Genomic DNA, 26273 nt, shown 5'->3' with positions numbered 1-26273 from the left:
TTAACGAAGTCCTGCAGCAGTTTTCCCCTTTCCAACTTTGTATTTAAACACTCCTTAAGCTCCCAGATGCTTTCCAACTTTTGTCTGTTCAGTAACAGAGAAAACAAGTTTTGATGTAATGGAAAATGCCATTAACAGGTTAACTTTCAACTTTGCCTTCAACTTCTTAAATGACTGATTAACTTACTTTCTGACAGTTTATAGAAGAAATGAGTGTTGTAAACAGGACCTCTTACTTCTTTCTTATCACCTAAGTATCTGTTTAATTTATTCATCACTCACACACTAACAGCCTAGAAACAATGCAGGGTGAAGTGCTTGCAACCATGAATTCCACAAAGTCATGCACTAGACTAGGCTCAGCATAAAGGCCAAAGAACCACTAAGTCTCCCTTGAGCCCTGCAAGTGCAGTCTACAGTTCAAGTGGTGCCTACAAGCACTTTCCAATAAAGTGTCTTTCATTGTCCCACAAGCGAGTGACACGCATGAGTGAATGTGTATTGGATGGGACCTTTGTTTATGAGCATCTAAGAGTGAAAAGGGAAATGACTTATGAGTTTGTAGTTCAGTTTATCTAGAAACAGAAATGTGAAGCCGCTTCCTAGCATGATACCAGTTTAAAAGAAAAAAAAAAGGAGGAAAAAGAGAAAAAAAAGATAAAAAGGAGAAAAAAGATAAAAGGTCTTACTGAGGAGGCACCACTGCCTTTGGCCCGTGTCACTAGGAAGCAACCTGTGCTGATCCTGGGTAGCTCCTCACAGCACAGGGCAGAGCAAGGAAGGATGGAGCAGTGTTTGTATCCAGTCACCTTTGCTTTCCCAGCCAAAACAGTGGCTGCTCCATTTTGTTCTCGATCAGAGAGGAGAATACCCAGGGCAAGTCCAGAACAGGGCCTGAATTTAGCATCAGATGTAAAACATGTATTTGAGCTTCTCTGAGCACTCAGCCAACATCACTTTCACTGGGCTGGTTTAATAAAAAAACGATACCCAATGACATCTCCTGTCAGTCTCCTCTGCGAACCAGCACAGCCTTTGACAAACAAACAAACAAAAAACCCACAACAAAAACAAACAACACTTTCCCCCTCAAAACAAACCCAAATCTTAAAAACCAAAAACCTAAGACTAAATCACTCAACCAACAAAAAAACAATCAAACAAGCAAAAACAGCAATGACAACAAAAACAAACAACCAAACCCCACAACATTTTGTATGGTAGAAGTTGAACAAAAACCAGTATAAGCTCTCAGGAATCTACTTCAAAGATCAACCCATTTCTGTATACTTCTCTATACCATTTCAGATTTACTGAAAAGATATGTGAAGGATTACATGAAGGTTGAGCCTTGCCATACGAAAAATATGTTACTGCATTATTTGACAGCAAGGAAAAATAGCTCCCTGGGTAATATGGTCCTCATCATTAGAACAATCTGCTATATTATAATGTTACTCTGTAGCAAAACCACTTTCCATGTCTCCCAAGCTGGCTGTGTTAATAAAAAGCTTTATATTTATCCTTGATATGTGGATTGTGAGCCTACTAATTACTCTGAAAATGAATTCCTTCTTGTAGGGTAATTCTTTGACCTGCATAATCATACTTTTGGGTCCTACTTCTTATCACTGAGGTGATGGTACAACAGGACAGTCTCAGTAAAACTCCTCTTAGTCCTGACGAAGGTTATCAATAGCGCTTTAGTATCCTTCATTACTTGTCCTTGAGATTTGGAAATCTATAGAAAAATTCAGAAGCCAAAGCTCAGTATGGTGTTTATCACAGCTGTAAAAGGGAGAAACAACAGTAGAAGCATCCAAAAGGAAAAAAATAGACTACTTTTGTTGTCAAAAGAGATCTCCAGAGTGAACTCATGTCACCAAATTGCATGCAGTAACACCAAAGAGAGGAGACACTTGCTCATTCTTCAGAGGAGAGGCCAAAAGGACTGCAGCATGAGGGTGCATGAATAAAGCTAGAAGTTGTCCTACTGAAAGACTGGAGGCCACACATACTTGCAAAATCTTGTGTAAGTCTCACACATGTATTGAGAATTTACTGAGGAACTGGAAGCAGAATAGTTGTTGCAGTGTAGTGCTGCACCTGAGCTTATCAGATCTGCTGGGTGTCACATTGTATTAAATCAGCAGTATTCTCTCAGGATTTCTCATGGCATGAGGTTGCAGGAGCTCAGTCAGTGGTGGGACAGGTGTTTCCATGGTATGTTCATCGTGCAGGGCAGACATACTGTAAGACACAGTACATTTTCTACGCTGACCAGAAAACTCTCGATGGAGTATACATAAGGTTTATTCTGCTGAGTGCTGCAGGGAGCACTTGCTATTTCTGTTGTTTCTCTAGATTTGCAGTTCTACGAACACATCCACAGAGACTGCCTCCAAGACGCTACTGTTTTATGGTGGCTAGTGATGGCTGAATTAATTTCACAGCGTTTTCAAAATTTATTCTTCAAGTGTTGTGTGATCCTTCTAAAATGTTATGGTAATCTGTTAAATAGCACGGTACAGTTTGGACTCTGAACTTCTTTTGCTAGATGCAATGGTTGTAAGTTTCCAATTAACTGAAAATTAAGCATTAACTGGACTACCTTAATTGAAAAAATATGAAAAAAAAAAATCAATTAATTTTTACAATTAGAAATTAGTAAGTAAGTACTTGTAATTAGCTTCCATAAAGTTGTACCTTGTCTTGCTTTCTAAACATTTGTAATGCCTGAGGCCTTTCTTGAATCACTCAAGCATGACAATTTCTTTCAGCCATATTAACTTTCTGTAGCAAGTGTTACTGAACTTGTTCAAGGATAATTTGCTTATGTTATGCCTTTTTGCTTACTCACATGACTAAAGTACTTTTCTCTCCACGCAGTGGCATTACTAAGTCCCTGGGCTACAGAGAAACATGCTAGGAATACAGATTATAGCTTTCATATTTTGTTTCTGCGGGCTGGGAGCTGCTATTGCTGCTACTGCATCAAATGAGTGGAAAGTCACTAGTCGAGCATCATCTGTTATCACCGCAACCTGGGTTTTCCAGGGGCTTTGGATGAACTGTGCTGGCAATGCGCTGGGTGCTTTTCACTGCAGACCTCACCTAACTATCTTCAAAGTAGAAGGTAAGTAAGCGTAATTTAAGTGGAACCTATGAAGAACTATGTGTATTGCAAGGTGTGAGCCTGAGGAGAAAAAGATTATTCAGGCTTGTGTAAGAAATTATGATTAAAGCACTGAGATGAAATATAAGTAAAAGATATTGTGGGCAAAATATCAGAAACAACTTTGTAGGAATGATATGTGTTCCAAGAGAGACAGTAAGCTCTACTCTGTGGTTGGTGATATGTGATAAGCATACTAGACAAAGTTCCAGTAAGTATTCTATCAGTTACAAACCACTGTTAGCAGGGAGATCGACTACACTGTTTTCCAGCTCTAATTTCCGTGCAAAAATAAGTGGTCTGCTTGCTGGATGGGGAGAGGAGGAAAGATAGCAAGGTCTGTGACAGCTATCAATCCTCTTTTTAGTATCTAAGAAACTTAGATAGCAAAGAATCGTGTCCGTGAATATTATGCAAATATTCATATGCTGGGAATTATGTGTGTGTTTATATACTTGCTGCATCAGAGGCTAATATTGTAAGTTTAAAAATCAAAGTTGTGCTGTTTCAGAATGTGCATTTTGATGGAAAGCGTTGGATTTGGGAGCTGTTTGACAGAGTGTGAAAACGAACAAGTCCTTCTTGCCTTATATCAGAGATAGGGACTAACTAAAAGTCCACTGCACAAAGTGTCTTCCATGTTGCTCTGCCTGTAAGACAGTAAATGAAGAGGTTTGTTTTCTATTTGTTGTTAAACCTTGAGACAGTAGGCAAGGTAGTGTTTTCAGTGAAACTGTGCACCCACTCAGGAGAGCAAGGGCAGTGGGATTGCTCTCTCCTGGATGTGGGCAGCACATGAGCAAGATGGAGTCAGGCTACAGGAGGGAAAAATGAGTTAAGACACTGATGTTTTAGGAAACCAGAAAAGAAATCCAGAGTAGACAAAACATTCCAAAGCTTTTATGAGACCAGAAAAAAAGCACAATTGTAAGATGTAAACAGCCAGAGGCTGAACGAGGTATAAAACGTACTATTGAATCGTTACTATACTACATTAACAGGGTCATAGCACACACCTCACACACATGTGGAAACATGGAAACACAGGGATGTTACAGATTCCTACCTTTCCTTGCCTCTCATGGCCCTGCCACCTCAGACTGTGTGCCGGGACATACAGATCAACTCTCACACGTGTAGACGACTTGGAGATACAACTCAGCATCATTTTTGTACACGTTTTATCATGTCCTGCTCCAAACCATCACAAATTGCACATGAGGGATGTGAATGGATAAGAATAGTTTTATTTCTTTTAAAGAATGCTGTTCATCAGAAATTACTTAAGCATAGAAACTCACACATGCACTTTAAAAACAAATATTAGATCTTTGCGGATCACCATTTGTGCATTACTTCTGCTGAGATTTAAAGAGAAAAAGAAGAAAACAACACTCTTCTTCTCAGGGACATATGATCAAATTTGTTTCAAACAATGTAAAGTACTTCAGTAACTTGAAACTACCGTGGTTGCTATTATTAGTACTAGAAAAGCTGCTTTCAGAATAATCAGCTGTAATCCATTTGCCACTGTGTATTGCTACTATTATTTTGATCACTGAAACCTGAATAAACAAAATACACATCATTATGTGTGCATCCTTTATGTACGTACCTAAGCATCTGAGTTAGATTTTGCTTATTTTCTGTGCAGAGAAACATAGACAAGAAATTCACCACACGTTAAAGAAGCACGCTCTCGCTAAAGGAAGCAAGTAGCAAGCTGCTGCCTTGACATTTAGGAAGTCTAATTTTAACCTGTCAGTGCACACACCAGCAGAGGATAATGTTACACGTAGCATAAACACTCCTGGGAAAGAGTGAGGTATTTTGTTTGAAAAACCTGCTAATCATAAACTCCTGGTAATCCGAGGAAAACAGGATCTCAACAGGGAAAGAGCTTTGTACTCTCACTCCATCCTGCGTTGTAAAACAATAAAATGCTCAGATTAAGCAGGTAATGAGCTCCCATCTCTGTCCTCAAAGCTTCAATGTATCATCATCATTTGCATGCTGACATTAGAGTCAGCTGGTAATATAAATTTTTCTTCTGCATGTTTATGATTTTATGGAATCTATTTGCAGTTTGTCCTCTAGCCAAAGATAATGGTTACACAAGCTCCTCACTCCATGGACAGGTAGGCCTGTCCATTGCTCCACAGACTGTAGTTACCTCTCTTCTCATTCCTCTTATGTTTATCATCCTGAATCCTTATAATCCCAGAATTATCCAGATCTGACAAGAATTAGCTTTGAGTTGTCTAGCACCACTTAGACACTTTATTTAGAGTTGTTTCGTTCACATAAAATACTGAAGTGTAACCAGAAAACTGAATTGTGCCCACAACCCTTTCCTATGGCACTTCCCTAGTCTGTCAGGGCAGCTACTAGGCTTCTTCGAACAATTAGTTCAGCATTTGTCATGCCTAACTTACAGTACTGTTTAATGTCTCCTCTGCACTCCCTGGTTTTCCATGCCATGTGTTCAGGAAGAGTGCCAGCACATAGAAGAAACGTGCTTCCTTGAACCTTCGCTTGTCTGAGCCTCGAATCTTCTGCTGGCACCTCTTATTCTTGCCAGTGCCTATTTTGATGGAGCCACATGGGACAAACAGTGCTATCCTGATGGTAGCCAATATGGGCTATGGCCAGGTGTTCTGGGTCACATCAGCAGACAGATTCGGAGATGCCATTTCATGAAGGTGTTGCTGTAAAGCAGCTGAGGGGTGGAAGGAAGATGAAACTGGGCAACTGCTATTGCAGCACCTGTAGCCAGATGAGCCTTGCTCAGGTGAACACCATCTGAGTTCACCAGAGTGTGGAGAGCAATTTCAGTCGTGCTTCAGGGTGCCATTCACAACTTTCTCAGAAGGTTCAGCCAAGAACAGGAATCATGGAATCACAGAATGCTTGGGCTTCGAAGGGACCTCTGGAGATGATCTAGTCCAACCTACCTGCTAAAGCAGGTTCACCCAGACCAGATCACACAGGAATCTGTCTGGGCAAGTTTTGAATGTCTCCAGAGTAGGAGACTCCACAACCTCTCTGGGCAGCCTGTTCCAGTGCTCTGGCACCCTCACAGTAAAGAAGTTTCTCCTCATATTCAGGTGGAACCTCCTGTGTTTCAGTTTGTGCCCATTGCCCATTATCCTGTCACTGAGCACCACTGGAAAGAGTCTGGTGCCATACTCTTGACACTTGCCCCGGGAAAGGACTGCCATGAGAGCTTCCCTCACTAGACAGAAACTTACTGCCAGGGAAAACACTATCCATTTGTTTGCTGCCAGCCAACAACAAGCCAGCCAGAAACCTACATGGCAGCCAAAACCAGGGATTTAGTACTAAAACCCTACTGCTCTGTACTCATCACAAGTGGGCTTACGTGGAAGGCAGGCTGAGTGAGGGCTGGGGACAGAGAATGCGCTCCTGCTCCCCACTGCCTGCCAGATCCAGCTTGAGATTCAGCAAATTCAGCTTACTAAGTAACATGAAGCAGAGAGTGTATCAAAAATCACACAACCTTATAATTCTAGATGATTCATTCTACTCAGTACACATTTCATTAAGCTAAAAGATTGATATGAAACTTAAATTAGGCTCATCCACTGATCTGTGAGTAGTAAAAAAGCATCACCATACAGCCATCTTACTTATCAGAGAGAGTTCAAAGTAGGCTCACCCAGACTGTCATATTTATAGAATAAAGTGTTTGACTCGTAGTCAAATCGCACACAGTGGGAAAGGTCTGCACGAGACTCCCTGCACCCACAACTCATCAGTGTTCAATGCTGTTCTGCTTCCTTGTGAGTTTCCTAAAAGCAGTTATAGAGTCATAGAATCATGGAATGTCCTGAGTTGGAAGGGGCCCACAAGGATCATCGAGTCCAAGTCCTGTCCCTGCACAGGACAACCCCACAGTTCACACCATGTGTCTGAGGGCTTGTCCAGTCTCTGCTTGAACACTGTCAGGCTTGGGGCCGTGACACCTCCCTGGGGAGCCTGTTCCAGTGCTGCACCACCCTCTGGGGGAAGAACCTTTTCCCCATGTCCAACCTAAACCTCCCCTGGCACATCTTCCTGCCATTCCCTTGGGTTCTGTCACTGGTCACCAGAGAGAGGAGATCAGCGCCTGCCCCTCCTCCTCCCCCGGTGAAGAAGCTGCAGCCGCCATGAGGTCTCCCCTCTTCGGGCTGAACAAACCAAGTGACTTTAGCCACTCCTCATATGGCTTCCTCTCCAAACCCTTCACCAACTTTGTAGCCCTCTTCTGGACACTATCCAGCAGCTTTATACCCTTTTTATCTTGTGTTGCCCAGAACTGCACACAGTGCTCCAGGTGAGGCCGCACCACTGCAGAGCAGAGCGGGACAATCACCTCCCTCGCCCGGCTGGCAATGCTGTGCTTGATGCACCCTGGAACACAGGTGGCCATCTTGGCTGCCAGGGCACAGGGCTCCAGCTCAGGCCTTTACCTCCTTTGGAGCCTGGACCAAATGGTGCTGATTTGGCTTGGGGTTTGGGTGCATCCACCGCAAATCCCGGCTCCTGGGCCATTCCAGCCCGCAGAATCGGGTGTGCTCCCCTCTCCATGGTGCTGCAGGTCGATGTCCAGCCACACAGGACTCTGCTGAGGGACACTACAGGTGGTCAAAGGGACAGAGTCACAGGGTCCGATTTTGAGGGTAGAAGATAACTGTGCCTAAGAACTTTCCTGTAGCAAGCAAATCCTCCTAGGAAAAGTGCTAACTGAAGGGAAATATGGTTGATTTGTGTTCAGTAGACTGACACACCCCTCCGTTAGGTTTTTCTGCCCACTGAGTACAATGTCCATTTAGAAAAACAAAGTCAAAAGAGCATTGGCAAAGCTGCATCAATATAAAAGAAATGCACAATAGGATCAATAGTGCAAATTTGGCAATGGTGACCTTGAGACATGGCCAAGATTCCTGTCAGATTTTTATGGCATAATTCCAAAATAATCCCCATTTCTCAACAGGCAGAAGATTCACTATTTAGACTGATCGAAATACTGATTCTTGCATGTGGACTTTACTGTATGCAGAGAAACAGGGTGTTAAATCTTGATAGTGAACGGTTCTCCACTCTCACAGTTTGCCTCTCCATTGCAGAAAACCTCTTTCCGGGCTCATGGACTCCATTCTGACATTAGATGGCTAGGTCTGCTCTCTGCTTAAACAAGATAGCCTGAAACACGTGTTTGGTCCTTAGAGGAAGCTGGTAATGCACTAGAGGTCATGAGATGTCCCAACAATATACGTTAAAAGTTTTGTGAATCTGTTATATATTGTATACTATTCCCAAGAGTAAAAGAAGAGAATAAATTTAAAAGTTCAGCCTAGGTAGGAGTTAGTCAGAGATGTAACGGGTCTTATTTGGGTGGTTTCAAGTAAGGGAAGGAATTTATTCATATGCAGCAGAGCTATTCATGAAGCAGAGAGCCATGTTTGACCTGAAAAATATGAACTGAAGGAGGGAGCTAATTCCCAAGTATCCCCCAGGGACCTCCAGTGACAGGTTTGCTGAGCAAAACCCAGGGCTTCCATGGGCATGGTGAGTTCCAGAGGAGGCATCCAGAGCCCAGAATTCCCCCAAGAGGCAGGACAGCTCTGTGAAACCTGGCTTTTTGGATCTCAGAGCTGAAACATAGGTTAGAAATTTTGAAGTGGTTCACATGGAATCTTGGTGCCAAGTTTTGTTTTCTCTTCGAGCCTTTTGTTTCCAAGATTTTAATCTATATGCTCTGAAAATTCATGAATCTAAACCACAATGAATCACTATTTACTGCTATTACTATGAAGACTGACTGGATCTGGCTGATTACTTGACCCAGATTAGTCCAGAGCTGTGGGGCAGACTGGCAAGAGGTGTGCCTACTGGGGGATCTGCAGCCACAAGGACATACAAAAGGAGTCCAAGAACTGCAGGACTAGACTGCACAGAGCCATCTGGAAAACGCCAAGAGTGGAGGCTTTCACAGCCAGCTGCCAGTTTTGGAGGAGAAGCTGATGGCAGGTTACAAAGAACAGACTCTGACACCACATTAAAATCTGCAGGATTCCAGGAAGACATAAGGCATTGTGGACCAGCCCCCCTTTTTAGCCCTTGTTTACACCTGGCAATTTGACAGTATCTCTGCAATCTTTTTGGTGCTACAAGCCTTCTGTCTTCCCACCTCTGTGCAAGGGCAGAGGTTACGGTGCTGAGACCTTTTTCACAATTGTCAAGACCTGGACAAGATTAATGATGCTTATGCTTCTCTTCAGTCATCCTTACAGATTTTTGCCTGGTGGGCAGTCCCCGAGAGGGAGTCTACATTTGCAGAACATCAGTGAGGAAATCTGGAAAGTGCAAAGTGCTGCCATTTGCTAGCGTGGTTCCCATGCAGCTGGTGCAAGAATGGGAATGCAAAGCTTGTTATTGGGGCATTAATAATGAAGCTCTTTCATCTTCTAATACTCACACCAGGATAGATTGTTATCTCTGCTTTGCTTTTAGCTTTCTTTGATTACTCCTACACAGCAGCATAGAGCGTACTGCAAAATGAATAGACCTCAGCTGTAATTGGTATGCAGCCAATGTCTTAAAATACCTCTGTTCAAACAGGTTTTGTAGCCTGGTCTGCCTTGTGAGCGAGGGCAGGGGAGGTGGGCGAGGGGAGCTTGCCTGTAGCCTGAGCTGAGGAGCATAAGGCCAGCATACCTTTTCTAATCTTTTTAGCAGTCGTACTACAACCACAGCTTCATTCAAAGTTACAGAGATACAATCCATTTCATTTTTACAAGTCCCTGTAGCAGGAGCGAAGAGGAAACCTGTCAAAAACAACCATGGTAAGCAGATGGGTGAGAGAAGGAGGCTGGAGTAGAAATCATTAAAGCTGATGATTTTGGAATTCAGACTGCTGAAACGAAAGATTTTAAGTCTTTAACCTTCTATCACACATGACATTTTCAGAGAGTGGTGCAAGGGGGAGGAGAGAGGCTGGAACAGCAAATAGCTTAGGAATGGATATTGGGGAATAAGTGTAGCAAATGGTCATGAGATGAGAAATTGTAAAGAAAGAAATATATATACACAAAAATCTCTGCTGTGGATACCATATGGAGTTGACTGAGCAAGTGTGAGATAAGTGACAATTTGGTAGAGAAAGCAAATTGCTACACAGACAACAGAGGTGTTAAATCCCTCAATGCAGGTGCTACTCTGTGTCTTATGGTACTTACACATAGTTTTGAAATGTCAAGCAAGGTGCCAGATGTGTGCAGCCTTTTAAATACAGCTGTGCCCATGGGATTACCCTCCATATCCCACATGCATCAGGTACTACAGTGTCTGATTATCTTTATAACCCTTCCCTGGAGCGGGTGCCTTGGGGCTCTCTAGTGGTTTAGAGGCTGAGTGACATATCCTCTTGGGTGTTTCACTGATTCAGATGAGATCAAATGCCTGGAGCAGTGGTGTTGCCAGGGGTGTTACTGAGGGCTTCAGATCCTCGTTTTTTCAGGGCATTTATTCCTTGACTCGGTCCTGGTGTCAATACTGTGAAGGACCTCTGGCTTTGGCCAGCAACCCACTCAGTCTCTCTCTGCAGACTGGACATGGAAGCCCAGGGCTCTTGTATGGTTTTCTTCTCCAGAGATGCATTTCCTAACACAGGAGAGAGCACATCAGCTCACATGGCTGTGCCTTAAAGCAGGGGTTTGTTATGAGCAAGGACATTTCTTCTTTTCCCATGCCATGCCTCTTAGACCATGGCCTCATTTGCCCCGCACAGCCATGCAGCAGCTCATGGACCTGCTGACCAAATGGTCTTATCATGAGGGTGAGCAGCCAGGGGTGCAGGAGGTAAAGCAGGGGCCTGGAATTTGGGAAGCTGAGAAGGTATGAGATGGGCAGGCTTGGTAGTGGGGTACCTGGCAAGGTACTTGATGCGGTGGCACAGATAACCAACAACACTGAGCAGATATCTACCAGAATCTGTTAGTGTAGACCCTACAAACTGACATTCAGCTAGCTGAGGTCACTCAAGAACAAAGATGACGGCTAAATAGGGTGGACCCATAGAATGAGATGGCCTTATATCTACTTCATGTCAGGCACAGGACTGACAGGGGATGAGTGAATGTGCTGGACTGCAGAGAAAGACGGAAAGCCAGATTATTGTTCTGCCCCTACAGTCACCTTTGTGGGATGCTGGGAGACACCGTTGCCTGACCAAATATTAAAAAATCTAGAATTTAAACATTTATGGTCTTAATTCAGTGAAGCACATATTGAAATTCAGGCATATGCAAAGTCTCCTGAGAACATTTCACTCACCTCTCACCTTTGATACCTTATGCTGGTCATCCAGACATTTGCCTATTAAATTTCTAAAAAAGAATCTGAAACAGTCAAAAAAGCAGAGGCATTGGAAGGCTTCTAAAGGTCATGCCCAACAGTTCACAGATGTGATAATTTTACACTTACGTTTCTCTTACTGTGTTAGCTTTTTTCTAAAGAAAATGTATGTTAATCTGGAGGTAATTAGTCAAACTCTGGTATAACACATCCTCAGGATTAACCTGCTTAAAGATGGAATTTTAAAATTCTATATCCTGAGCTAAGATTTATGTTGCACTATTTAAGAGTTTTCCATAAATCAAGACTTCAATGCAGTAGATTTTATTACTATACATTTTCAACTGTATATGACATTAATCTTATTTTCTAAGATTATTTTATGTTAAAGTCCAAAATCTCCCTTCTAGTCCTTTACTTTCCCAAAAGTTAATTACACAGACTCCACTAGTATTTGAAAGAGTACAATTACATAACCTCACAGTCCAAATGAGAAGCAAAACTGAATACCTGAAGATACTAATGAATTTGCTTTCACAATAATATATACTGGTTTCCTACCAGGTCCACTCTACCGATTTTTGTACTTGCTAGTTTTTTTCTATCCAGCTAAGATGTGAATCTACTCTTCTGCAGACATCAGTCAGACACAAATACGTGTCTCATGCTCATATTCAGGGCAATGCATACCGATTCATATTTCCGAAGGAAACAAGAGCTCAGAAGTTCTAAATTTCCGCTGCAGGTGGAAATCTGCCAAAATCCTTTGTTATTTGGAGACTGCCTTTTCCTTCTTCACAAATGGATTTCTAAACAATAACATAGAATGTCACATAAAAGCCTTTCTATTGATTTTTCATTCTATAAACTGGCAAAAGCAGAAATCAACCCCCAGCCCCTAAGAAACAGTGAAAGTGAGTCATTAAGCCTATGTCAGTACAGCGTTTAATTGGGTGACCAGGAGAACAGCATGCTTGGGAGGCATAAACACCTTCTCCACCGCAAGCCCAGCACCAGCCCAGGCTGCTGCCCCAGGCTGGCATCCCACCTCGAGCAAGCACCACACCATATATTGGTGCCCTGAGTTCAGCCACCTTTTGTTAATAACAGAAGTAGTTATCTCACAAAGTCGGGAAAAGAGGTAATTTAATAAACTAAATAATCAATATGGCATATGGCTGTTCAATAGCATGATTTTAATGGAAACATTCCACCTTACAAAACAGATGATACCATTATATACCAGCAAAACCAATGCAAGAGACAATTTTACTTTCATTTACACCACTTTTCAACATCTTCAAGCTGCAAGAAGTTTCACTTTGCTCAGTGGCTATTACAAAACCTCCAATATCATGATTTTTTAATATTCTGTCTAGAAATGCAGTGGTTTGCATTTAATCTTTACAGAAATTCAGCATTTGAAAGTGTCTGTAACTCTCGTGCCTCTGTGTGCAGGAAGGCTCAGGTCCTCTTTGAGCAGACCTGTTTGCCTGGGCTAGTGGAAGTCTTTTGACCCTCATAAGTGCATTCCTGTTCAGATCAAAGCGTCCTGCAAAGATGTCCTTTCAGTGCAAAAGCCAAAGCTTCTTCAGCTTTCCTGTTGAGCTGGATCTCATCTTGCTAGGCTACAAAACCTCCACACCGGCTGTACTGATGAGGTAGGAAATCCCAATATGATGTGACCTGACCAAAAAGCCCCACCAGCTGAGAAGTCACCCAGCACCCTAGTCAGAGCCCTGGACCTCCACTTTTAAAACAAAGGCACCCACCACAGCCAGGGACAGGATATGAGTGTAAGACATAAAATTTGTTTTCCTCCCTGGCAGGGATTTGGGTCAATTCCTGCTGAGTCAGAAAGACTCGCTGCCATCCCAGGCAGCTGATGGCAGCCAGGACTTCTCACCCTGCAGTTCCGGAGGCTGAGCAAGCACCATGGTCTGGCACTGCTCACAGAGCTCTGCTAGGGAGGTCACTGCCCATGGTGCTGCGAACACCAGCACTTCTCCACAGCACGGCCCTCCTGCACATCTCGTACCAACCATATGGCCTTTATCTTCTTTGCTTTTCTCTCTCAGCTCTTTTCTCCCAAGAGCATCTCCAGCTGAGACCACCACAGGGCTCCTCTTCTGTTCCTGGCTGACACTGGAGTCTGACAGTACAGGTTGCAGAGGAACCATCACATTACTGCTGCCTCTGTGTAGGCATTTGGTACAGAGACATCCTTCTAGGAGATGCAGGAAGCTCAGCTGACATAGAATGTGGGATGCTCAAAGGCAGAGAAATAAACTACAGCAGGAAATGTGTACCCCTGAGGGAGCAGGAGGCCACATACAGTAGAGCCACCTTCCCCAAAGTAAATGAGATGCAGTGTGGTCGGAGATGGTGAGGTTCGGTGCAGGGTTATTCGACAGAGCACTGGAACAGGCTGCTCAGAGAGGTTGTGGAGTCTCCTTCTCTGGAGACATTCAAAACCCACCTGGACACATTCCTGTGTGACTTACTCTGGGTGAACCTGCTTTAGCAGATGCATTGGACTAGATGATCTCTAGAGGTCACTTTCAACCCCAACCATTCTGTGATTCTGTGATATAGCTAGGAGCAAAGGGGTTGTGCTTCTCCAGCTCTGTGCATCTTGTTTGCTTTCTGGGCTGTGGTACAGGCCTCACTCTCAGAGGATCAATAGCCACTCGGGTCTCTGTGGCAGAGACATCCTGCACCACTATAGCCATACTTTGGCCTCGGCTTCACTGGGGGTGCAGATACCCCCAACCCATGGCTCAGCTAAGTTCTGAGCAACAAAGCTCCCTTGTCCTAGCTGCTGGTGGTGGTGGTCCCTTTGGAGACGCAGTGCTTGGGATGGCTAGGGAGAGAGGCAGGAGAGCCAGGCAGCCAAAGCCAGAGTCCCTCCCTGCAGGCAGCAGTGACCACCCTCAGGCAGGACACACAGCCTGGACACACGGCGAAGAGGTGCGGTGGGCTGCGAGGGAGGTGGCTGCGTGGGGTGGCATGTCCTTCCCCTCCCTCCCTGCGTCAGGCACGGAGCAGAGTGCTGTGTGTGTTAACAGGAACAAGGATAAACATTTCCAGCTAAGGTACTTAACACTAGTGTGTTTGCCAAATGGCTTCACTAACCTTCTTTGGTTAAGGTTAAGAGAAATGTTGTTGCTCAAAGGAGAAAACAAGTGGGGGTGTTTTCCCCCCTCACCCTTCCTGTCTGCAAATCCAGGCACCTCTGGTCTGCCGTTCCTTATAAACAAAAGAAGGAGCTTTTATGGAGCCTGTTGATAAGAGACACTCCACACCACTTCACATCCCACAGATTTTTATTATTATTTTTATGTTTGCAATAATATGCAAATGTTTGAGAACGTTCTAAGGTCACTCACTGGTTGTGCTGCAGTGTGGTGATCACACCGGTTACCGCAGAGATCTAAGGACAAGTCCAGGGCACAGTAAGACATGACTGGTTGTCTCGGCCATCTGATGGGATTTGCACTCAATCAGCAAGACCTAAGTGTGCAAGACTTAGATGCTCCCTGGTGAGAGGACAGTCAGGGACATAGGAGTGGCTTTCTCTTGCATTCCTCTTTCTTGGGAACACTTTGCAAGGACACAAAACGCTTGCAGCCAAGGGAAGTGAGTCTGGTGTATGACAGCTGGAGCATGGAGCAGGGAGAGAGCCCGTGACAAATCACGTAGGCCACAGACACCCAAAATACATCAGGGAGCTTGATGGAAGCAGATCATCAGGAAAGCAGAAAGTGAGCTTGCGAGGTACAAGGCTCTGACTTGACCTAGTTGTGACAATTTGGCCACTGCTTTCAGTATAAGACGGACCAGGCCCAAGTTCTCCGCAATCTCAGCAAAGGCTCACCACTCAGCTGGGAGAGATTAGCACATTTCCAAAAACCTCCAGCATTTTAATCAAAAGAATGAGTGGGAGTTCTTATTTAAGGAACCTGAATGCCTTCAACCACCTGTTCTTTATAATTTTGCCACCTTGGATCATTTTGAATAAAAGTCTGTGTCCAGCAACAGAGTTCCATGCTGTACCCACTTGCTCACACAGCCTTGCAGCAAGATGGTTATGGTTCGTAATACTGAAGGGAAATCGCTGCTGAACAAGGGAGACGAACTAGGAAGGAAAGAAATGTACTTCAGGTGTGCAGGGCTCCTGAATAGCTCTTTAAAATAAGAAGGAATTATGAGGAAAAGTCTGTTGCCAAACAACACTCATTTCTAATATAAATGAGTCATACAAAGTGATTTTTAGAGCCAGAGATTTCTTCACTGGCGTTGCTCACTTTTCTCAGCAAAAGAAAAAACATTACTTCGAGGTCTGAAGTTCACTGGGTTACATCTGCTTTCACTCATTTCTACCAACAGTAATATTTTCTAAATGGATTTATTTCTTTTTTTATTCCTTTCCTCTCAACATCTTTGCAGCCTTACTGTCTCCTTCATGCTACTAGCAGAGACAGGATCATAAATTAGTTCAGTGCCATGTCTGACCCAGTACTGTTGCTCAAGTAATGTTAAGTTTTTATAATCTATCCCCTCCTTTGCCTCAAAATATCTACCTTCTCCTTTCTGAATAACTTACTGGAAACTCAACAGAAAAGAAATCCCACAAGGTTCTAGTCGATTATTTGATCTGGGTAGATGGAGGAGCAGAATCCTCTCATTTGGGATCAGGCAATGTATGACATATAGATTGTACTGTGTTGGGGAAGAAAAAAATAAGGGGGGGAGGGGAAGGGCAAGTCTTTATTAAAAAAAATGGCTTGTCTGTAAGACGTGAGATGGCTTCTGCTTGGCCCAAGCAAAGCCTCTGCTGCAGTACTGTGTCCAGTTTGGGTACTACACCTGAAGCAAAGTGCACAGCACTTGGAAAGAGCAGACAGATAAGAGCAACAAGAACGCCTCAAGTTTACGAAATGTGACCTATGAGGAAAGACTGGAAAAGTTAAGGCTGTTTAGTCTGAAGAAGAGTAGACTAACCATAGGCATGAAAATAGCCTTCAAATACGTAAAAGATGGCTGCAAACAAGAAGAGTATAATCAGTTCCGCATGTCCAGTGGCAACACCACAGGAAACGGTGAGCCTGAATTACCACAAAGACTATTAGCAGTTTTAGCACTCTACCCTAAAAGCAACTGTCCTTTTTTGTCCGTCTACAGACAGCCTACCTCTAACTTTTAGCTTAATTTTGTTAGTCTGTGGTTGTTTTACTCTGTGATTAGCTGCATCGATGTAGCCTTATACCCCTCAGTCAGTCCTAGCTGCCAGAAGTCAACTGTGCCCCCTGAAGTCCTCACCTGTTCTCTCTCAGATTGCCCCTTGAAACATGCTTAGGTTGAAAGCTATAATTCAGAAAATACCATTTATAAAGTATCTAAGGTCCACTGGTTAGTAGCCTTTAGTCTACAAAGGTCTTTTAGTGGACCTTTGCTTTGGTCTGCAAAGGTTGATTGGTACTAAATCCTCTTGCACTTTTTCTATACATTTCCTACTGTCTGTCTGAACTTGGAGAGGGCATTTTTCTCTGTACTTGCAGAGCACATAGCTCTGTGAAACACATTTGATGCCCATGATTTGGCCTAGATATTGCTGAGACACCTATAGTCCTGAGCAAAGGCAGCACACTCGCATTCATCCCATTTTACTTCTCTGTGGTATTTTCACTGTGAAACAATATGCTCTTAACATACCTGAAACAGCCAAAATGGAGGAGGTAGGCAGACAATATAGGCCAAAATGCTTGAAGTACTCAAGATGTACATTATCTTCCTTGCATCAAATATAAACAGTATTTAAACTGGAATCTGAAAAAAATCATTCAGTTAATAGCCAACTCAGGGAAGAGTCAAGTGAGGCTGGCAGAGAAAGGGAATACTTTGAATAAGCATCATGTCCTCTGTAACAGCTGAGATTTGCTGTGAGATGGTAAACCTGTGTACAGAAAGGAGAGTCACAGATCAATAATCTTGAATGGTGTGGGTCCCGTAGTTCTCCTTTCTTCCTACCTAGGAGAGCTTGTCCTGCTTCATCAGGTACCTAAAGCTGGGCACAGATGGGATGCTAAAAATGCTGCACTGAATCTTAAGCATAGGCTTAAGATTTATCCCAGACTACTTCAGACATCTGTGGTGTTACATGCTGTGTGGGAGCTAGTCACCCTCCGATCCCCTTATAGTCAACAGGGACAGAATCAATCCTGTCCCTGTGAGACACCTACACCAAGTCAGCGGAGCCGTCTAGACACGCCAATGGACAGTAAAGCAGATGGATGATCAGTGAAGGTATAGACATACTGGGCAGGATTTGACTGAATCCCACCCTGACTCAGTAGATACCGGAGGGTGAATCCTACCCTATCTCAGATCAGTTGGATGTAACTTATACCCACAATTTTCAGTCCAAACTAGAGTGCACATGGAGAGCACTTTCCTCCTTTCCTTCTGCAGTTAATTTTTCCATATTTCATGTCTCTCTCTTCTCTCAGTCTGTGCCTGAATTTTGGCCAAAGCTGCTGCAGTTGGTAGCATACTGAAGCCCTTAAAATGTCACCTTGCATTGAGGACCCCCTGTCCATCCCACATTATTAATCTCCATTGAATAGACCATTAGCTGACCAGGATTCAAACTGGCCTTGATGTGCAAATCCTTGTCACCTACCTCTTTCCATGCAGCCTGGGTGACCCAATGAAATCCACATTCTTCTTTAGCCATAACACGGTGATTGGCATGAATAGGAAAACAAGTGTCTGCTAGGCATTTGCTGACAGCCTGGATCTCACTCACGCAAGAGATAACACCAGCTATTTCAAAAACTAAGTCTGTCATTTGTTCTTTTGATCAAGCTTTTACATAAGGCATGTTCAGTGTGTGTGTGTGCACACCAAGTCAAGCTGTCCCTCATTTTCCTTGCAGAAGTCATGCTATCCTTCTTGAAAGATGCTTCACTAATAAAAGGCTGTTGGAGAAGCAGTTACACTGGACAAAAAGGCTAATTAAGAGCAAGGGTTGTTTAAGATCAGTTGTTTAAGGTTATATCATTGCCAGACAGCTTTTGGGAATCAATGGACATTTTCATAAAGTGTTTAATAGTTAGAATGCACTGAGACAATATAAACCCTTTCCAAAGGAGCCCTTTGTTGAAATTTTGGCAGTGTATCTGGCTGCAGTGAAATCAATTAGTCATCAGATAAACCGGTCATGCCAGCTATGAGATTGATACCAAAATAAACAGAATGTTTTAGTCAAATCCATGAAACAAAAGGATCAGCAAATCTTATTTAAAATTCCCCCATGTAATTGATGCATAATTAAGCTTCTAAACATGAATGCAAGCGTGCTGTTTCAGAGTATGTGACGATGAAGATTGTATCTTTGAAAGTAAATGGGGATCTCCGGATGCGATTAAAAGTAATTTTGGAATTGGTAGCTCCAAGTTCCTACTGGCAAAATCCAATAAATTCACAGCCTGAGTCATTCCCAAATTACTGCAGTTTTGATGCCAGGGAAACTCCAGAGATTTTGATGGAGTTACACCAGATTCAGGTTGAATCAGGCCCTCAGGACTTAGTCCCATTTAAAATGTATTTGAAATATTTTTATAGGAAAATGTCAGCATAAGTTTATAGAAATTGCATTCCACGATAAAAACAGTTCAATACCAGCAATTTGACTGCCTTATCCCAAACATAATCTACCTTAGTAGGTCTAAAATACACAAATATTCTGAATTCTTTTAAATTTTTCTTGTCCTAAAATACTGACAAAATAATAACAGTGATACCTTTATAATTATTCCAGTTATCTTTATGTTTAGCTCATATGTTAATAATTATTTTCATATAAAATACTGCTAAAAAGCTACTTCTTTTACCAGTGTCCTTACTCTACTCCTTGGGATGCCTGTCAATCTGGCAAAGGACCTGGGTCCTGGGAGGGCATGAAAAAGAGCCCATCGGTTGTAGTCAGTGTTTGTTTCCTAAGAGCTGCTGTCTCAGCCCAAAATATTACACTTCATGCGCCTAATGTCAGATAAGTAAACAGATTAACTGGCCTTGTGCATAGAGGATGCAATTCTCACTGGCTTTGGTTGTCCAAGTCTCTGAAATCAAGTCTGGAAGGGATGCAGGGGCAAATTCTCCTTTACCCCGAGTACATTAAGATACATCAAGTCTCACAGCTTCAGTGTGAGTCTCGCACTGTCCTCCCATCCCATGCATCCTTGTGCCACATAGCCATGGTCACCTCTGTCCTGCTCCGATCCTCCCTATGTCAAGTGCAGCTGATGATCGTGTCCTTCAGGCAAGGAGACCTGCAAGGGGGTGGCTTGAGTATGGATGACCTATACTCAAGTATTAAAGCAATTAATGCATTTTAGCTCAGGCAGATGATGGGATCCCTAACTGAAACAGTACAGAGAGGTCTCTCAGAGGTAGGATTTCCTCTTCTTCCATTACTGAGCACTTGTTTCCATGAGATACCTCCCCCAAAAACTAAAACTGCTCCTTACTTATTAAGTCCCTTAGTAGGACATACCCTAAAAGTAACAGCCTTTGTCACATTTATTCACTAATGTTGTATTCAATGTGCACATACAAGAAAGGACAGGACATCACCTCTGTGCACACTCACCAAATTCCACTGAAAAGAGACTAGGGAACAAGCTTCAGACGTATATTGTTTGGAGGAATATTCTCAAAGCAGAGAAATTTCATATTTCCTCATGGAGCCTTGTTGAGATTTGGCAATGTGATCAATAGTAGTGCTGAAGTTTGACTTATATTACTTCACTTTTACAGCAGCTCATATACTGTTGAATTCCATATCTACATTTTAATTCAAGCAATAATGTGTTCTTTCTCTTGAAGCATCAACTAAAGTCAATATGTATTTGCATTGGAAAGGCTGTACCACTTTCAGTAGTACCATAAACCACACAGATTTTAGAATTGGCAAGGACTAGAAGGAAAATATTGCTCTGTAGGATGCTCAGGGGATTTGTGAATCTGATTCTGCTTGATGAGGTGTTTTCACTGCTCTGCTGATGGTCAGCTATATTCACATATTTTGGGGATTACACCTCTCTCATGCAGTGCTCCACAAAGGAACCAAACATAGGCATTGTGTTCTGTTCGCACTTATCAGGAACCACTGAAACCAGAGCAAATGTTTATTATTTGTTATTATTACTGGCTTCTAGGAGCACAGCTTGTAATTGGCACTGTGCAAACACAGAACACAAAGGACAGTTCTGTCCCAAAGTATTTATAATCTAGGGAGCAAACTTCAAAAGAAGTGGGTAGGTTTAAGCCATGAAGGAAGAGGAAGAAGGAGGTGGAAGAAGCTTGTTTGATCACACTGCTTCACAAAAACCAAAAGGGAAATTCCTTTGGATTGGTGGGGTTTGTAGACTCTTCGTCAGGCTGTTCCTCCAGGGCACTGGGAGCTTCTCCACCGGTCACTCCTGCATTTCCCACCTTGGAATCTTTTCTGTCAAAATTGAGAAAGTACAGCACCCCCGCTCTTCTTTTGAAATGTTTTATAGTTTATAGTTTTTCGCTGTCTTGAAGAAAAGGATCAAAATGCCCAGTCAGACCGCACCCAGGAGTGAGATGGGAGCCAGAACTGTGACCCCCAGATAGGAAACCGGGTGGACGATGGTGGCAGCTAAGGTATTGGTGGCCCCCACCTGCTCTGCAGCACCTGCAAGGCTGTGGAGGGCACTTTCTTCTGCTGGGCCATGCAGGTGCCCAGCCCAGCAACAGCAGAGCATTAGAGATGGGAAATCGGATCCAGTCCTCTATAGCTCCTGAGTTTCACACAAAACCTTAGTGCATCTTACAGCAAAACATAGTCTGCAGGATGAGAGGGTGTTTTGGAGTGGTTGATTGACATTGGAGCTAGAGAACAAGCTTGTGAAAAGCAGCTGATTATGAAAGAGACAAAAACTCAGCTCTGAAACCCCGTGGGCACTTTCCCAAATTATTTAATAATATCTGAGTTGGTAATAGCACCAGAACCCTCTTCTTATATCAGTACAAGACAGATTCAAATGATTCCTCCACTTGCCACTTCAGACAAGTCACATTATAAATGGTCTGTTTTCCAAGCCAGGATAATTTAAACACATAAAGGGTTTGACTGTTTAGCTTCTGTATATTTTACACAGCTAATACTTTCTAAATATGAGGTTTGGATTTAAATAATTTAGAGTTTTTGAGGAGAGAGCATAAGATAACCGAGATTTCCTGGGAAAAAACATGTCTCTGACTTTTACACTATTCAAACAACAAATCTGAGGCTGAGAAGAATGTGTGTAGGGAACATCTATATGCATGGATAAAGACAAAAGTCCTGATCGTACATAATTTGAAACCATTATCCCATATGTCACGGAGGCACCCCAAAGTCAGTTTTAGGCGGACGTGTTCCAAAACAGTCTTTATTCTAGACAGAAAAGTGCAGCCAATAAATCAACTAGAAACAGGGTTTATACAATTAGTTAGCACTCCGACAATATAAAATACAGGTTCAGATATCAGTTGAGGAGATTATTGGGGTACAGCAAAATAAGAATAATGAGGATCCACAGCATGCATGCACACACTCACAAGAAACGAAAACAGAGCCCTCTGACTCCAGGGTACCCACAAGAAATAATCACTTGCTTGGGTTAGGCAAGGACTCATTTAAGGATATATCCAGTAAATTACCACTCACCCAAACGAGAAGGTGAGGCGCTTTCATTTCCAGGAAGTCTCCTTAGACGGTGTCCCAGTCTAAGGAGAGGGCTCCAGTTCACAGACCAGCTGCTCTGAGAAGACCACTCCAAAGGGGGCCTTCAGTGGGAACCCCATTTTATAGTCTGGTCAGATCTGGCTGTGAGCATTACCACATGGTTCAGAAGCTCTGAAGCTACTCTGGGTACCTCCTCTCGTAATGACCCTCTCAATTGACTCAAGGTCCTGTTAAGGACCATGTCAATTGACCAAGGGTCCCACCCCTCCTGCCCCACCAGCTGGTGGAGATGAAGTCACCCTGCCCCAGGGTAGGGGATGATGTGACTGACAGCACCTTGGTATCACCCTAGGTGTGTGCATGGGGACAGGCACAGTGGGGCACAAAAGGTGCTAAAAGAGCCATCAATTGCCCTGCTGAGGGCTCCAGATCTCAGGAGGCTATGCAACTGCCACACCATAAAACAATTTCAATTTTCCCCTTCAGTTCAGTTCATATATCTCATATTCTGCTCTTATTTTTTAACGTTAGGAGAAATTAATCTGCAATCACAGGAAGCAGGTTTTGATGTAGGCACCAGTCTGTCTGTAAACATCTGAGCAGGAGTGAGTTGGCCACTTATGCAAGCTTATGTGATACATCTAAGAAGAAACAGATGACTTCTTTTGTGTCTTGGTTTTGTGATAATAATTCATTTATTATCGTCCACTAACAGGTATATGGCAGAAGCTCTTATATGGTCAATTACAACTGAGACTAGGGTCCAAGAAACAACCATTAGGGGAAGAACCTTATGCAACTGCATTAAGAATTGCCTTTGGTAGCAGGATTAAAAGTTTTTATTTTATCCTCCAGGATAAACGTGTATAAAAATTTTATTTTGGATCCCCTTGTTAAATTATGTTATGCCCTTACTTAATTCTCCCTATTCAGTTTTCTGGTTGCCTCCACTTTTAGTTAAAGCTTAAATACATGTTAGAAAAATAATAAAAATATACATAGAATTAACAACTGCAGGTTATTTTCATTGGTAAGTCAAGGTAGAATGCCTGGAAGGTGCTCAGATATTTAATAAATTCTTCTTTTAAGAGGAGTTAGCTAATTCTGCTTACCGGACAATGCTGATTATTATTATTGAAACAATCTATATCACCCTTCCTTGCTACCACATATGGAAAAATAGTAATAGACGCATTTAGGATTTACTATTCAAATTACTGTGCACACAGAAAAAACAAATCTCTCTCACCTATAGACAAAAAGGAGAGGACAGTGTCACATTACCCATCACAGATGCTTCTTCTTTCTCTGGTTCCTCTCCATCTTTATGCTGGCATTTTCAACTGGACCTTACTTGGAAGGAGGAGAGGTTTTACAGTGGATAATGCTTTTTGCCCTTGAAATGCCCAAGTACATGGACCTTCTTGTATTTTTTTTTCCTTTTTCTTTTTTTTCCTAAGACTTTAGGTCATATTTCTAGAAATTCAAAAGTTCACCAGTAAAATCCCAAAATCAGTCTGTTAGGATGTTCAGGCCAATTATGACTAAGAGTAATGTAAGAGTATACAAACCCAGTGAGGTTTCCACAACATGCAAAATATTGTCAAATGTTGTTTAAACATTTCATTTGAAATGTTGTCTTGCACAACCCTTGGATGTTAACATATGCGATTAAAGTTTAAACTTACACCTAGCACTCCTTAATCGGCTTATAGCTTCCCTCAGCAATACCAGTGAAAAGATATGCACCAAGACTGATGTAATTTACCCGGGTTTATGTAAGTCTGGGCATAACATCTCATTTAAAAGGGGGTAGCACCTCATTTTGTAAGCCTGGGAACTCCAGAGGAGCCTTAGCTGGGAGCACCATGGCCTGTGTTGTCCAGGGCAGCCCCTGCACTCAGAGAGGGCAAGGGGTTTCCAGGGAGATAGGCGCAAATCTAGAAATCACCTTGCAAATAATGTGAAAGAATTGGGAATACTTCAGTACACATACGTGGTTTCAATAGTTCGTGCTGTAGCTCTGCTAGTGGTAACAGAGATCCTGTTTGCCAGCTATACTAACAAAGGACCCAAAAGCACTAGGTTTAGCACAGATTCCTGCAGACCCCTCATGAGAGCATCATGGACAGGAAGCCATTAATGATGATTCAGCAGGGGTTTGGTGTCTCTGCTTTAGGGTGATCTCAGCAAACTTGATATTGTTTTTATCGAGTGTAAAAAACCTCAAGGTATACAATATATAAGTACAATTTTCTAACCAGGAGGCTTTCTACTCTTTCAGGAAAGAAATTAGATTGATTTGACATGACTCATCTGCACTGGCTGTTATGCATCTCTTCATTGTCTTACGGGTACTTATAAATACTTACCTTGGTACTTACTTTGGGCCCCTCACTACAAGAAAGACTTTGAGGTACTACAGAGAGTGCAGAGAAGGGCAACGAAGCTGATGAGGGGCCTGGAGCACAAGTTTGATGAGAAGCAGCTGAGGGAACTGGGGCTGTTCAGCCTGGAGAAAAGGAGGCTGAGGGGAGACCTTATCGCTGTCTGCAACTACCTGAAAGGAGGTTGTAGCATGGAGGGTGTTGGTCTCTTCTCCCAAATAACAAGTGATAGGACAAGAGGAAATGGCCTCAAGCTGCACCAGAGGAGGTTTAGATTGGATATTAGGAAAAAATTCTTCACATACAGAGTTGTCAGGTATTGGAACAGGCTGCCCAGGGAAGTGCTGGAGTCACCATCCCTGGAGGTGTCTAAAAGATGTTTAGACAAGGTTCTTAGGGACATGGTTTAGTGCTAGAGTTAGGTTATGGCTGGACTTGGTGATCCTGAGAGTCTCTTCCAACGAAAAAGATTCTATGATTCTACAAAATAGTTTATTTCCCTACCCGTTCAAAAATATTTTCCAACAATTGACATTAGGTGTATGATGGGTCTTGCATCTTCCTGTGCCTTTTTTTTTAAATTTGTCCCTGTTTGTCGTTGTCAAAGCCTCTCCATTTACAAATCCTCCAAGAGCCTGAGAAGGCTCTGACTATGGCACGACATAAAACAGCCCTGAGCGGGCTCAGGGCACGCTCCAGAGCAGACATGTCTTGGGGAAAGCCAGCTGGTGTGGCCTAAACCAAGCCATAAAGTTGTACAACTGGCGATCAGAAGTCTGAAGCCATAGCTCTTTGCTTGGACTTTCTTTCTCTAGAAGCATGCATATACTGAAAACTACATGAACTTCTCTAAGACTGCTTCAAACTCATTATATCATTCCAGGCTATATATAAGGCATCTGCCTTCTCCCCATAAAACAACAGCTCTGGTCTGCCAGAAGTGTGGACACAGGCACGCTGCCCTGGCCGAACGCCCGCAGGGGAATTATTGCCCCGTCAATGTGCCACCGAACAGAAAAAGGACACAGCAAGGACAGAAAACTTTACCCATAGAGATTTTGCTGCCACGTCTGATCTTTAAAGATCTTAAAAGTAATCATCTGTCTTTAAAATTCCTTTTAGTGCAAAAGGAAAGCTTCAAATAGGTATAATTACACCACCACACATATCACAGCCCTTCAGTTATGTAGTATTTAAAAATCACCCTTTAGGACTTTGGCTCTGAGTCTTTATGCAGGTATTTTCCAGACAAGATTGTTCCCTGATCCTTCATAGGAGAATAGACAGAAGCCCAGAAGCTTCATGTCATAGATTTATTTCAAATCATGCCTTATAATGCCAATCAGGAGAACACCTCTTTCCAGACTTGATGAGTGCCCTCCCTGCTCCTGTGGTTCTCTGTCATCCCCATATCCCATTCTCAAGGGAGCTTTTGAAGTCTAAATGAAAGTTTGCCAGATGACAAAGCAGCAAGATCTCCTGACATGAGCAGATTAAGATGATTTACCCATGGGTTCCTTTGCTCTGTGAGACCTTTCAGACTGGAATAATGTGAGGAGTATTCAAATCTCACCCACTACTACACAGGAGCAAA

The 26273-nt window shown here is 42.9% G+C and overlaps 1 protein-coding gene across 1 annotated transcript in view; it reads left to right on the top strand.

The window, feature by feature from the left end:
• Positions 1–2988: 2988 nt before the first annotated feature.
• Positions 2989–26273, top strand: part of CLDN10 (claudin 10) — a gene marked incomplete at both ends in the record, with an annotated part of 62250 nt that continues 38965 nt past the window's right edge. Inside the window, one exon of the mRNA XM_080350871.1 lies at positions 2989–3136. Coding sequence (XP_080206997.1) covers positions 3067–3136 — 70 coding nt within the window. The remainder of the gene's footprint in view (positions 3137–26273) is intronic.

This window comes from Nesoenas mayeri, assembly GCF_963082525.1.
Source record: "Nesoenas mayeri genome assembly, chromosome: 1".
NCBI classification, from domain to species: Eukaryota; Metazoa; Chordata; class Aves; order Columbiformes; family Columbidae; genus Nesoenas; species Nesoenas mayeri.
This window is presented reverse-complemented; position numbering and strand designations above follow the sequence as displayed.